Source organism: Polyodon spathula, chromosome 8 (assembly GCF_017654505.1).
Source record: "Polyodon spathula isolate WHYD16114869_AA chromosome 8, ASM1765450v1, whole genome shotgun sequence".
Taxonomy (NCBI): Eukaryota; Metazoa; Chordata; class Actinopteri; order Acipenseriformes; family Polyodontidae; genus Polyodon; species Polyodon spathula.
Genome location: NC_054541.1, coordinates 13,033,745 through 13,047,885, shown reverse-complemented (window position 1 = coordinate 13,047,885; position 14,141 = coordinate 13,033,745). Strand labels below are relative to the sequence as shown.

Below are 14,141 nucleotides of genomic sequence, written 5' to 3'. Positions count from 1 at the left end.
TCATGTTCAGCAGCAGGTCCAGTGCATTCTGTGCTGCCAATTCAGCCGATTCATCTCCTGCTGTGAGATTAATTGAAACATGAATGAGTTATTTCAATCTATTGAAGTAATTCAGAAGACTTCAGTCATTCCTGTCCATTCCTCACCTTGCTCGTATATGATGGTGGTATTTCCCAGCGAATCTTGGGTTACCGTGGGATTCTCTGTGGACTGCACTGCTTGAAATGCCATCTGCGCTATTGAAACCTGCCAATCAACAAAAACGCAGACGAAGCATTAGCAAGCTCCGAATAGCACCCCGCACTCCAAAAACAGGCCAAGGGTGTTAGAAATCTGGAATTTCACAAAACCTGAACCTTCTCAATTTAACTTAAAGCACAACTTCTAAACGACACAGAAAGCAACAGAGGCCCTTCTCCCTCCCTCTCTCTTACGATGGGCCCGTGAGTGCTGTCCTGCACAGCCTGGCTGTTCTCGTGCTGCTGCTTGAGCTCTTCTATCTGCTGCAGGGTGAAGAAGGGGCGTCGGCGGCGTGGGGGCTCCTCGGGGTGACTCTTGGCCCACTCCTCAAAGCTCTCCGCGTGACGGCACTGCACATGCAGCCGCAGGTTCTTCTTGTGCTTCGTCACAAAGTGGCACAAATCACAGGAGAACGGCTTCTCACCTGGGAGGAGTGAGAGAGAGAGAGAGAGAGAGAGAGAGAGAACACATTTGAACCCTTCCATGCATGGCGACCTCATATGGGGACGAATAAAATAAAAACTCTTCTAGTTTATATGGGGACATATGGAAGACTCAAATGCATGATCACATTATATGAGGATGCTACCCACCCCCCCACCCCCCATGTAAAGCAATAACAAAATATATTTATTATGTGCCCAAAACTACTTTTTTTTTCAGCTATTTTCAATATTTCATGCATGAAAGGGTTAAATAATAAACAAATACAAAAAAAAAAAAAAAGTACAACAAAAAGTACAACAAAAAGTGGAAATATATAAAGCTATATATTATATTATATAATATATATATATATATATAAATATATATTATATAATATATATATATAATAAAAAACACAGCCCTATTAAAAGGCAGATCCTGTGCATCCCCGTGCCCTGGCAGACTCCTCACCTGTGTGCTTGATGGCCATGTGAGACACCAGGAAGTCCTCTTTGGTGGTGGAGTATTTACAGTAGTCACATTTGAAGGGCTTGTCACTGGTGTGTGAAAGCTGGTGGTTGAGCAAGAGCTTCTTATTGTCGCACGTATACTCACAGAACTCACACTTGAACCTACAAGACAGAAAGCAAACGCATCAACACGAAACAACACTGACGAGGTCACGCGCTATCGCATCATATATGAATTCCACCTGCTCTCACCTGCTGTTCCCGTAGCTCTGGATGTGAGTCAGGAGGTGCATTTTGAAGGTGTATCGTTTCTTAAAGGATTTCCCGCACTGCAGAGCGAAGAGAAAACAGGAAGCATTAATACATTTTCCCAAAGTTTCCAAAACCTGGCTGAAACTGCTCATTCATAATGTATCTGTGGAGATTTAACCCAGCGATTATACTGTGCAGATTTACTGTGGTAATGCCTCTCTAAGGGAAGCACCACTATGCTGGTGGTTTTCAATACGAGTTTGCTGCCTTTAGTGTCCAGCCCCTGGACTGACCTTGTCACACATGTGCGGTTTCTCCAAGCTGTGCGTCTTCATGTGCTGTGTGAGCCGCTTCTGCATGGGGTAGACCCGGCTGCATACTGGGCAGGGGTACTGGGTGATCTTGGGAACCTGTTCAGGAGCAGAGGAAGGTCATTATCGCAATGTACTGCAGGAGCACTGGCACGGAGATTGATTCAATAAACTCAGTGCTTATATTTCAGCCCCAGCTGAATCCTCTCCAGTTCATACACCTTTCTCTAGCTATAGCCTCAGTTTGGGGCTGTTTCTAAATGCACAGATTTTGAATTGTAACTGCAACTTGCTAAACAAACCTTGTCGTCCTGCGAACATCCAATTAGATCAGCAGGAAGTCATCAGAGGTTCAGTGTGTGTGTGTGTGTGTGTGGTCAACAGAATCCAAAATGGGGAAAAAAAGGGACATTTTGATTAGAGTCAGTGTTGGAAAACATGGATCGAGAATTGATTAGCAGTTTGCTAAGCATGTGGACTGGCAGAGCTATACTGGTGTTCTTTTCTGAAAAGAGACTAATACTGCAGATAGCAGACTGTTTGGTTCAAATTGCATGTACTGCTAACAATTGATAGAGACCTTGTGTCTACAAGCTTCTTGCCCAGCATTGACTGCAAGCTAACAAGATAATGCTGTGGACCAGAAGATTTTTGGAATGCAAAGCATAAAGGGGCTAAAAGGATCTCAGGGACTGCCGTTGGACCCAAAGGTTCTCAGGGAGAATAAGAGATAATGCCACTGGACTCAAAGAGTCTCAAGCAATACAGAGAAATAGGAACAAGGAAGATGACAAAAACCAGATGTATGGACCTTTTGGGGCACCAGGGGTTTGAAGAATGCACCGAGTTCAGAGGTCGTCACACTAGACTACACACAGACACAAACACACACATACACACTAAATTAAGTATATGGTAACAGAATAATGTGTTGTACCTTTGCTATTGGTTAAGTGTCAGAGAAAGAGGAGGTGGACCATCTATATAGAAGGGTATTTAATGTCTTGCAAAAATTGTAAGAACAAGTAATCTGTTTGTCCTGTACCTGGGACCAGACTCCCTGCATATTTCAATAAAGCTAACAACTGATTGAAGAAAAGGACATTTTCTTGAATCCACTTACTCAACATCCTTTTTTTTAAGTTACATCAGTCAGCTTATCTGTAGCTGGACAATTCACCTCTAGTCATATCTGGGTGAAGCCCACATCATTATTAATAACTGCCCCTTGTGTGCAGCCACTGTGCCATCTAGAGACAGAATTGACTCATTCCTTCTACCAGCACCCTAGAACGGGGTGTGCTAAAAGATAACCTCCTGAGCCTAAGCCATCTAGCACCAGCATGTTAGCATGAGAGCAGTCCAAGATGGGCAGGCATAACAACGCATTTGCCTTTTACCAATCCATTGCCATCCTTTCCATTTGTAAAACAGTAGTTCAAAAAGTGATATCTTACCAGCTCAGTCTTCTTTTTCCTGTAAGAGAAAAGGGAAACAAAAATCACTTGAATTGTTGTAGTGCCACCTTTTTTTAATTCACTTTCCTATGCTCCTCAGCGGTATCAAAACTCCATTTTATCTTTACCTGTGAGCTATAATTAATTCTAAGAACTACCCTGTATCCTCTGATACCTCACATATCCTCAGCTCTAAGCACCAGGTCACACTGCCTCCCAGTCCCTTAGCGTAAACCACTGAGCCACAGTGCATCCTTGTCTCACAACTCGTAGGACTAGACCCCACTGCCTTCCAGTCCTGGGGCTCTAAGCAGCAAGCCAGCCAGCACAGCTACTTACTTGTCCTTGCTGTGCACGGCAGAGTGACGGGTTACATCCTTCTTGTACACACTGGTGTAGTCACACTCATCACATTTGTATGGCTTTGTTCCCTCGTGGTTGAACATATGCTCCTGCAGCAAGAAGAGAAACGTGACATACAGCATTAAACTTCAGGGAATACTGTGTGCCAAAACCAGGATTTCAAAAGGGAACAGATCTGCCGGGACGCTATTGTAAAAGAAAATGATCCAGCGTTGTTGTAATCTACAGGCATTTGCAGTGGCTACACAAACACTTGCCCAGTAGATGGCACCACTGCACAAGATTTGGAAGAGCCTCAACAATACTGCCCTGGGTTCAGTTGTGTCAGCAATGCGCAAGTTCAAACTTAGCTTAACTAGAGCATAACTCTTTACTAACTCTGCTTTTACATAATACTAATATCCATGGGTTGCACCAAGAGATATAGTTAGAAGATATGACTTAGTTGTTACTTAAAATGTAGGCATACCTTTAGACAGGTGTAAAGCTGTTTGTGGCTTCTGTTTCCAAGGTGGCATGACAAACTTTATTGTGTGGACTTCTCTTTAGTAAAGTTTAGTTTAGAGTTACGCTAGAACTAAGCTAAGTTTGAACTTACGCATAGCTGGTTCAACCGTCCCCTGTAAGTTTAAGAAAGCAAAGCAAGATAAATGCTGATACTTCAGCTTTTGCCTTCTCCAGAGAGAAAATACTTAGAAATAAAAGGACTGCTTTACATCTAAACATGTGCAGGACAGCAGTGTGTACCCAGCACGCAAGCCCCAGCCCAGCCCCACACCTGCCTTCAAGGAAGACCAGCGCTTGCACCGATAGCTGCACTGCAGGCACTTGAAGTGCTCTGGGTCGTTCCCCTCGTGAGAATCCAGGTGGAATCGCATGTCGACCTGCGTCAGGAAACGCGAGCCACAGATCCGGCAGTGATGTGGCCTCAGCAGGGGCTTGTGCGATCTGTAATAATATCTAGCATTCAAAACAAAAACAGAAAAAAAAACAAGCAGCAACATGTTAAAAGACAAACCCATATTATACAGATAGGAAAGTAATATCCTGAAATGCTTCATTGGCAAAACCTACATTTACTTCTGGCACGTTTCATATTACTTTGAATTTCAAAATTGAATTGAATTTCACTATACCATTTTTTGTAAAAGGAAAATAAAACTATTAGTGTTTCAAAAAGATCAGGAGGCTAATGCAAGGACTCAAAAGTTGTATTTTTCTTTTTACAAATGCCGATGCAAACTGCCTGATAAAGAACATAATAGGGCTGTTTTATTTCAGTGCTGAAGAGGAGGGATTGCCAGAGGTGTGAGATGGAAAGCATCAAAGCCAGTACACTGTGTGTGTGGAGCAGCTATGCCTGAGGTGTGAGATGGAAAGCATCAGACCCATTACACCGTGTGTGTGGAGGAGCTGTGCCTGAGGTGTGAGATGAAAGCATCAGACCCAGTACACTGTGTGTGGAGGAGCTGTGCCTGAGGTGTGAGATGGAAAGCATCAGACCCAGTACACTGTGTGGAGGAGCTGTGCCTGAGGTGTGAGATGAAAGCATCAGACCCAGTACACTGTGTGGAGGAGCTGTGCCTGAGGTGTGAGATGAAAGCATCAGACCCAGTACACTGTGTGTGGAGGAGCTGTGCCTGAGGTGTGAGATGAAAGCATCAGACCCAGTACACTGTGTGTGGAGGAGCTGTGCCTGAGGTGTGAGATGAAAGCATCAGACCCAGTACACTGTGTGGAGGAGCTGCTCACTTGCGGGTTGACATGTACTTCTTGTATTTCTTGCGTAAGAATCGCTTGGAGGGTCGGCCTCGCCTCCTCGGGAAGTAGCCTGTCTCCTCTGAACCTGTATTAGAGGAGGGATCCTTGTTCTCTGAATCAGATTGGCTGACACCAGGCTCAGCGCAGTTCTCATTGGATGTTGAGGTCGCCCCATTGCCCAACCCTGAGGAGCTCGCAGCCTCGGAACCCTGTAGCTCCGCACTTTGATTGGATACAGAGGGAATCAAGGGCTCCACTTCGGCTCCTGATGTATTAATGAACAAAATAGGACAATCATTTAACATGCATGACTATATATATATATATATATATATATATAATTATATACACACACTACTGGTCAAAAGTTTTAGAACACTTCCATTTTTCCAGTTTTTATTGAAATTTACGCAGTTTAATGTCTCAATGTACTCTGAAATTAAAGCATAGAACAAATAAACAATTGGAGATAAAAAAGATAAATCATGGAATCGTTTTGTTTAACAAAATTTAATCTAAATTTTTGACTCAAAGTAGCCACCTTTTGCAGATATAACAGCCGAACACACTCGTGGCATTCTTTCTACAATGGAAATCAAATATTGTTTCGGAAAGTTCTTCCCAACACTGTTGCAGAAGTTCCAACAAATGTGTTGCACTTGTAGGCTGCTTTGCTTTCACCCTTCTGTCCAGTTCATCCCAAACCAGCTTGATGGGGTTTAAGGCTGGAGACTGTGCTCTGTCCATTCCATGATTTGAAGCCTACCGTCTTGTTATTTTCTTCTAAGGTAGTTCTGACATTGCCTGGAGGTATGTTTTAGGTCATTATCTTGCTGTAGGATGAATCCCTGACCAACTAGGCGTATACCAGAGGGTATTGCATGGCGCTGTAAAATGCTGTGGTAGCCGTTTTGGTTCAGGGTGCCACTCACTCTGTGCAAGTCGCAGACTCTGGATCCAGCAAAAGAGCCCCAGACGATCACGCTTCCTCCTCCATGTTTGACAGTTGGTGTCACACACCGAGGAACCATCCTTTCGCCTACTCGACGGCATACAAAAACCCTGCGAGATGAACCGAAGATTTCAAATTTTGATTAATCGATCCATAAGACCTTCTTCCAGTCTTCAGTAGTCCACTGGCGGTGCTTCACGGCCCAGGCAAGCCTCTTTTTCTTATTTTGCCATCTTAGCAATGGCTTTCTTACTGCCACTCGACCTGTCAAACCTGCAGCTCAAAGTCTTCTCTTCACAGTTGAAACTGAGACTTGCTTACTTCGACCAGTGTTAAGCTGTGCTTGAAGCTGTTGTCCTGTGAGTCGCCTATCACGCAAGCTGTTGACTCTCAGAAAATTGTCTTCTGATTCTGTTGTGGCTTTGGGTCTGCCAGACCTCTTCCTGTCAGAGTTTCCTCCAGTTTCCAAGTGCCTTTTGATGGTGTAGGAAACTGTACTCACTGACACCTTGGCTTTCTTTGCAATTTCTCTAAAGGAAAGACCTGCACTTTTAAGGGTTATAATGGTTTGTCTGTCTTCCTTTGTTAATTGCCTTTTTCTCGCCATTATGATAGCAATATACTACTTCCTGCAGTACAATACTGTCTAAATAATGCTTAAGAGGGTGTAGTAACACAGTCTGTTCCAACACTGCTTTTATACAGACAGAGGGTTTGTAAGTAATCAACAAAAGTTGGGACACCTGTAGGAATTGTTAGCATCAACTTTCAAGGCTTAATTTACTTCCATTGCTGCAGAACAGCTGTAAGTTGTTAACCCATTACTTGTTCCCTGAAAAAGGCCTTTTTGTATAACTCTGAAATGTACATTATTTTTCAGTTTTTGGTAACCTAAACTTTTTTTTTTTTTTAACCTCTGGCAGTTTACCCCTTACCTTTGTACCATTTCAAGTTATTCACTGGACTTGAACTGCTTAAATTTCAATAAAAACTGGAAAAATGGGGGTGTTCTAAAACTTTTGACCGGTAGTGTATATATCTATATGCATACAACTGAAGTATGTGTTGAACGTCAACTTCCATTGAAAACTATGATTGTCAATTCAAAAATGAAAACCCTCTGTCACATCATACTGTGCAGGGAAGGATTCTTTCATTGTGACATATTTTACCTGTTAAGGTAGTCTGAAGGATTTCTCATGAAACCACACAACTAAGCAATACAGTAAATGTATTCACAATAACAACAACAGCAAGGAGGCGCACCTTGGTTTTGAGGGCGCCTGTCAGCGGGGAACTTCCTGGGGCGCACCACTCTTCGACGAGGCCTCTCCAGGGAAGAGGTTGGGGCACTACGCTGCAAACTGGGCTGCCGTCCGCGAGGCTCATCCTCGGCTGGGTTATAGTCACTGTCGTCTGAGGAGAAGGAGGGATTGAGGGGGTGGAGAGTGAAGGGGGTTGTAAGTACACATTGACCAATAGTGTGCAGACTTTTAAGCAAAAGCTAAGGTCACTGGTACTGGGATGGGCAACACAGGTTAACCCCAGCTTATGGCTGGAACGAGGTACTGAACCCCAGCTTGCATTTCAGAACTGGAGCTGCTGCCGATCCACAACGAGGGGTGCAATGACCTGCAGTCGTCATGTCTTTTACCTTCAGGGTCGTCAATTGCACCGGCGTCTACAATATCATCCTCCTCCTCCTCGGCCTGCTCCTCCCCCTTCACTGCTCCCTCCTGGGAGGAGTCCTGTCGTCTGGGACGGCCGCGGCCTCGCTTCTTTGGTGGGGGGGCACCTGTGGAGGGGAGGGGAGGGGGGTGGTGGACATTAGTCTCTCCTGCCCTAAATGCCCTCATCAACCAAAATTTTGTATTTTAACTTAAATTGTACAACCAGTTAACACAATAGGCACATTGAAAACTTGCCAACACTGTGATAGCACATCTATAGACATACAATGAATAATGAATCCCAGCCCCTGGTGACGCTGCGCCCGCACGTACTGCTGTTTCTGAAGTGGCGCTCCCTCATGTGCTTGATGAGGGTGTCCTTGGAGATGCTCTTGTAGGGACACATCTTGCACTTGAACTGCCGCACCACCACCACCTCCATCATCTCCTCCAGCTCTGCCAGGTCCAGCTCCCCCAGGCGCTGCGCCCTCTCTACCTCCCGATACCCAGACTGCTCGTGGGAATGCTGGGGTTGATCCGGATCATTCCCACTGCACTCGCTGTACTGGGAATTCTGAGGTTGATCTGGGTCATTCCCACTGCATTCACCGTACTGGGAATTCTGAGGTTGATCCGGATCATTCCCACTGCACTCACTGTATTGGGAATTCTGAGGTTGATCCGGATCATTCCCACTGCACTCGCTGTACTGGGAATTCTGAGGTTGATCCGGATCATTCCCACTGCACTCACTGTACTGGGAATTCTGAGGTTGATCCGGATCATTCCCACTGCACTCGTTGTACTGGGAATTCCGAGGTTGATCCGGATCATTCCCACTGCACTCAATGTACTGGGAATTCTGTGGTTGATCCAGATCATTCCCACTGCACTCGCTGTACTGGGAATTCTGAGGTTGATCTGGATCATTCCCACTGCACTCGCTGTACTGGGAATTCTGAGGTTCATCCGGATCATTCCCACTGCACTCAATGTACTGGGAATGCTGGGGCTGGTCAGGACGATCTTCACTGCACTCCATATACAGGGAATTTTGTGGTTCATCCAGATTGTTCCCACTGCATTCAATGTACTGGGAATGCTGGGGCTGATCAGGGAGCTCTCCACTGTACTCAAAGTACTGGGAATTCTGTGGTTGATCTGGATTAACCCCACTGTACTCAATGTATCGGGAATGCTGGGGCTCCTCGTGTTCAGGATAGCCAGAATGCCCAGGCTGGTCAGTTTGATCCGGATGCATCCCATCCTGATCCTGAAGGCTTGCTTGGTGATCGACCATCTCCGACTGGTCCAGACATGTGGAGGTGGATGTGGGCCCCTCCGCCAAAGACTCCATGGCTATCCGGTTCGAGAAAGCGGAGGAGGACATCTGTGAGACCATGGGGGCACCTGGAGAGAAACAAACAAGCTGTCTTTATTAGCTTAGAGCCATCGTTTACAAACTTTCAACTAGAAAACAGTTACACCAAAGTAACACATGAACTCATGGTGGGATAGCATTTTCAGATTTGAACCGTGTGCCTCTTGGAGCCCCCTCCCTGTCAGGGGCAGTACTGACCGTCATCAGGTCCCTGCAGGATGAGGTACTGGGTGGTCTCAGCCCCTCCATCTTCTGCACTTGTTACAGCAATACAGCCTGCAGAACAGACAGCAGAGGAAGAGAGAGCATGGATTTAGCTCATTTTGCACAAAATAAAGACTTTCGCGATTGGTAATACTAGGCCCAAAGGACAGGCGAACATTAAGACAGACAGACAGACGGCAGGTCCGCACTCACCGTTCATGATGTCAGGTCCGATGGTGGACTCGATGATCTTGTCAATGGCAGAGCCCAGGTCACTGGAGGTGGAGGCAGTGGAGTCAGACACCATCATGAGCCCCTCGGAGCCAACAGCGCTGGAGTGAACCAGGACCTGCGCAGACTCCGACACCAGCAGGGACTGTGTCACCGTGGAAACGCTGGACACGCTGGTGGACTGGGCGACGGAGGAAGAGTCAGGAAGGTGAACCACAGCCATGATGTCAGTGCTGGAACTCATCTCCTGGATCACCTCCTGAAAACAGCCAGTTTTCAAATGAATTATTTAGGAGATGTTTTTCTTTTTCATTTTCTTTTTTAAGAAAGGACTTGCTTTATGAATTTCGAAAGGTTTTACAGCATGGTGCTTCCAAAAAGAAGTATAGCAAAGAAGATGCAGTATAATGTGGAAACAATTTAAAAGTAAAAGTGAATAAAAACACATCTCAGAAAGCGGTGCACATACCAAAAGGCCTTCGGAGCTCTGGCCCACGTGCGAGTCGGGCTCGGGTGCGAGCAGAGGCGTGGCGACCGTGTCGCTGCTGTCCGCTGACATGGCCTCGGACGTCTCCATTCCCATCCCGCTCTCAGAGGGCTCCTCAAGCCCTGAAGGACCTGCATCGCTGCTGCTCTCCACCTCATTGTCCTCCGAGTCCATCCTGCTGCCAGAGAGCAAGAGGACAGAGGCCAGTTTCACACAGCACTGCGAGCACGGAGCAAGCAATCTTATTTCAAAAAACAATATTTTAAGATAGGGCAACACAGTAGGAATCCACTCAGCAAGTCACAGCTATGACCAACAGTTTTGCTCCACCCTGTAGAAATAATACATTTTGCTTCATAAACTCGAATAAAACCTGCTGAATAATGTTACGTTAACATATTGAATTACATATTGCTTTGCAGTTTTCCAAACTTAACAAACAACTGACAAAAATAAAAAACATTTCAAAATCTAATAATAATATCTTTATTTTTAGATAGCACCTTTCATAGTGGACAACCATCACAAATCGCTTTACAGAGGTAGGCTGTGAACTGTGCATTATATACAGAGTCACTTACAATAGGACACTGATTTAACATCTCATCCGCAGGGTGGCGTACAAGGAGCTTGCTCAGGGTCACACAGTGAGTCAGTCAGTGGTAGAGGTGGAATTTGACCTTCTGGTTACAAACCCTGGACTTTATCAACTGGACCATACTATACTGCTATAATGGCTTCCAGTAGACTTTTGCAATAAAATTCCAGGTGATGTCAAATCTTTGGCCATAGCTGTATAAGATTAAAGGATACATGCAATACTTTTTTTATGGCAGTGAAGTGCATGTAGCAGACTGCTACCTAGAACTGGTTTGTGAGACTAGCTTCAGGCTGTCTGTAGCAGGGGTGACCAGCAGACAGTGAGCAGTTGCTTCCAGCCTCACAGTTCAGTGCTGGGCTTACCTTCACAAACCCATCAAACCACTGCACTGGATCGTCTGTTTACTTGGGGGATACTTATAAATCCAGACAATGCTGCAAGTTCCATGGATAGTCTGTGCTCATCCTGTCCTGCCTGCTTGTATTTCTGTTAATCATGTCTATGGTGGACAACTACTAGGTGGAGAATAATTAAGAGAAATGAAACCTTATGTTGTTTTCTATTAGTCACTCACACTAGATGTTAGCAAGGTGGAGCTCACTGAGGAACACAGGGCATTTCTTTTCCACTAACTGTCTATAATGAAAGACTGTTATCAGTAATAACAGCGTGTGAATTGTGGCTGCAGCTGTTACATCTCTTTGAAATTATAGCTACATGGCTAGTGCATCATTTACCGTGTATATTGTATCATCCAACAGACCCAAATATATCCTGCTCCTTCTGAGGACTAATTAGCAGCAGGAATATAGGGTTTGACTTGAGTCATCCGCACAAGCAGTCACGAGTCATGCAGTGTGGGAATCGTAAAGGCTTTCTTTCCAACGCTGCTATTCATGCTTCTCGTTTTGTGCAAACTGTGTCTGCTTAACAAGGATAAGCGTTATCGTGCAGATTTGCGGCGCCGTCAACAGCATTACAGATAGAAGCACGTGATATAGCATGCTTTTTCAAGGTCATGTGGTGCCGTTTATTTTTTATTGATGAATGTCCATGTTCCTTTCATGTATCGAAGAATATTGGTTATTGGTCTTTAATGATAAATTGATGTTTTTTTTAAAGGCATATAACTAGTTTACGTATCCAATGTAAAAATCTAAAATTACAATTATGTATTAATACGTGGATATGTGTACTTATACGTTATACATTTCAGCGTTAGCTGAATATGTAACTGAAATATGAAAATAAAAATTACCCAGTTGTTAATAAATATTAACATTAACAGTAAATTCACATGATATTTTGCATCGTTCTGCGTTCATATGGAGCCTGGCTATAGTCGGCTCATTATTCTGCGAGTACATCGTCCCAGCAGTAGGTCTGCAGTGCAGTTTAAGGTTGTCACAAACTTGCCCCAGCTCTGGAAAACTTATCTGGTTTGCCGACTAAACAATCCACATAGACCATTTAATCTTTCACATCGCGGTTGTAAACAGTGTAAATTAACCAAGGTCCCGCCTGCCGTGCACACGCCAGTGTTCGGTGCGAAATAAGCTGCTGCACAGGCCTCTGTACGGGCTGTGCTGTTATTTGTGTAACCTTCCTTGGAGAGAAATCACGCAAATGCTCTTGGTCGGCCAGGTACCGTAAATGAACACATCCTTGCCGGCCGAGATGTAAGAGTCAGTGCAGTGCGGTGTGGAAACAGATGCGTGTGACCCAATGCTTCTCGTTGTGCGGACTGTGTATATGCAATGCTGTTTATGAAAACACTGTTGGTGTTGTGTAAACGACTAGCTATCCTGGCTTTGCTAATATAAATGTTTATATATTGGACACTGAGTGAGACACCCATACGCACAGCTCATTCGTAAAGCGTGTCACTTGTATTTAATAACTTTTCAGTTTGCTTAAACTGTAATATTGTTTTCACACGCCGTGCTTTCTCCACTAGCCCCTACTCAGCTCGAGAAATGTGCCAGGCCAAGGTGCCCTACCCACTGCCTGCCGCCATTCCCCCCTCCCCTTGTCCTTTTCCACTCAGGCAGTCCGTGAGCTCCTATCTGCGGCTAAGGGACCCCGAGGGCCTCCTCAAAACGACCAGACCGCCCCGTCTCCTTCCCTGAACAAAATCAAAAACTCGTATTTTTATCAGAAAGAGAAAGCCACGAATGGCATTCCTTACTGTTTGTTAGATTCCGGGCAGTCTTTCTTTTTCTCCAATCCCTCAAAGGCGAAAAGAGTTCAATCTGGTAAATGCTCCGGCATTCTACACGGACGCCATCAAGTTCTTCGTTCTTCTCTTAGGACACCGGCCGGATCTAATTTCAGTGCCTGGCATTTGGACGTGTGTGTTTTTAAATAAAAATAACACGTTTAACAACGAGAAGACACGTTGAAGACTTTTTTTTTTAAACGGAACGTTTGTCTTATTAAAGCACTGTCCATTTAAATGTAAACTATAATCTGGGACTAGGTTTGTTGGCGGAAGGTTATGGCAGTTTTCTCCGGGAAAGACGTAAAGGGGTTTTAAAAAGCGAGGTGGCTCGCGGAGGTAAAGACAGTGCACTGTGGGATAGCTAGTCCTCCGGACGACTGCAGGGTTTTGATTGAAACGCTGTACAATTAAAGTTAATGTCTTACTTGCGTACCTAGTAAAGCAGTGCTACCAATGTTTTCTTGCAGAGCACACCAGTATTATGTATCAATGGGAGCCAGCCATTCAGACATGCGTAGAATAATATTCTGTACAGGGACACATTCACAAGCTGTAATTTAATGTACTATAAAATAATTACATCTTTATATAGATCCCACCTCCCCACCCCCCTCTACTGTGCTGAAATCATACTGTAATACAAAATATACATATTGACATTACTGTGGACTGCTGGTGCTCAGTGGTAAATCTTCACATGATCATAAAGACCAGTACAATATAGAGTACTAGTTATGCTGTGCCCTGCCTTGTAATGTTGTCTACAAACAAGTGCAAACAGTCAATGTGAAGAATGCATAACGCTCTTCCATATCAATGGAAAGGTTATTGTGAACAATGCACTCACTGCAGACCAAAGACAATAACTTAACACCTCCAGTACTAACCCTAAACACCACTAACCCTAAACACCTCTAACCCTAACCCTAAACACCTCTAACCCTAACACTAAACACTTCTAACCCTACCCTAAACACCTCTAACCCTACCCTAAACACCTCTAACCCTAACCCTACCCTAAACACCTCTAACCCTAACACTAACCACCTCTAATCCTACCCTAAACACCTCTAACCCTACACTAAACACCTCTAACCCTAACACTAAACACCTC

General features: G+C 44.7%; 1 protein-coding gene across 1 annotated transcript; it reads right to left on the bottom strand.

The window, feature by feature from the left end:
* Position 1: 1 nt before the first annotated feature.
* LOC121320201 (zinc finger protein 335-like) lies at positions 2 to 13,267 on the bottom strand (the record flags this gene model as incomplete). The annotated part of the gene is made up of 18 exons (XM_041258452.1): positions 12,995 to 13,267; positions 10,188 to 10,383; positions 9,701 to 9,977; positions 9,482 to 9,559; positions 8,236 to 9,312; positions 7,887 to 8,027; positions 7,499 to 7,648; positions 5,272 to 5,545; positions 4,302 to 4,479; positions 3,496 to 3,608; positions 3,157 to 3,175; positions 2,002 to 2,010; positions 1,682 to 1,798; positions 1,389 to 1,465; positions 1,138 to 1,298; positions 435 to 664; positions 147 to 246; positions 2 to 57 (listed from the first exon to the last, which is right to left on the bottom strand). Coding segments are annotated over exons 2-18 (3,249 nt in total), but the record flags the coding sequence as incomplete, so codon positions are not given.
* Between the last annotated feature and the right edge of the window lie 874 nt (positions 13,268 to 14,141).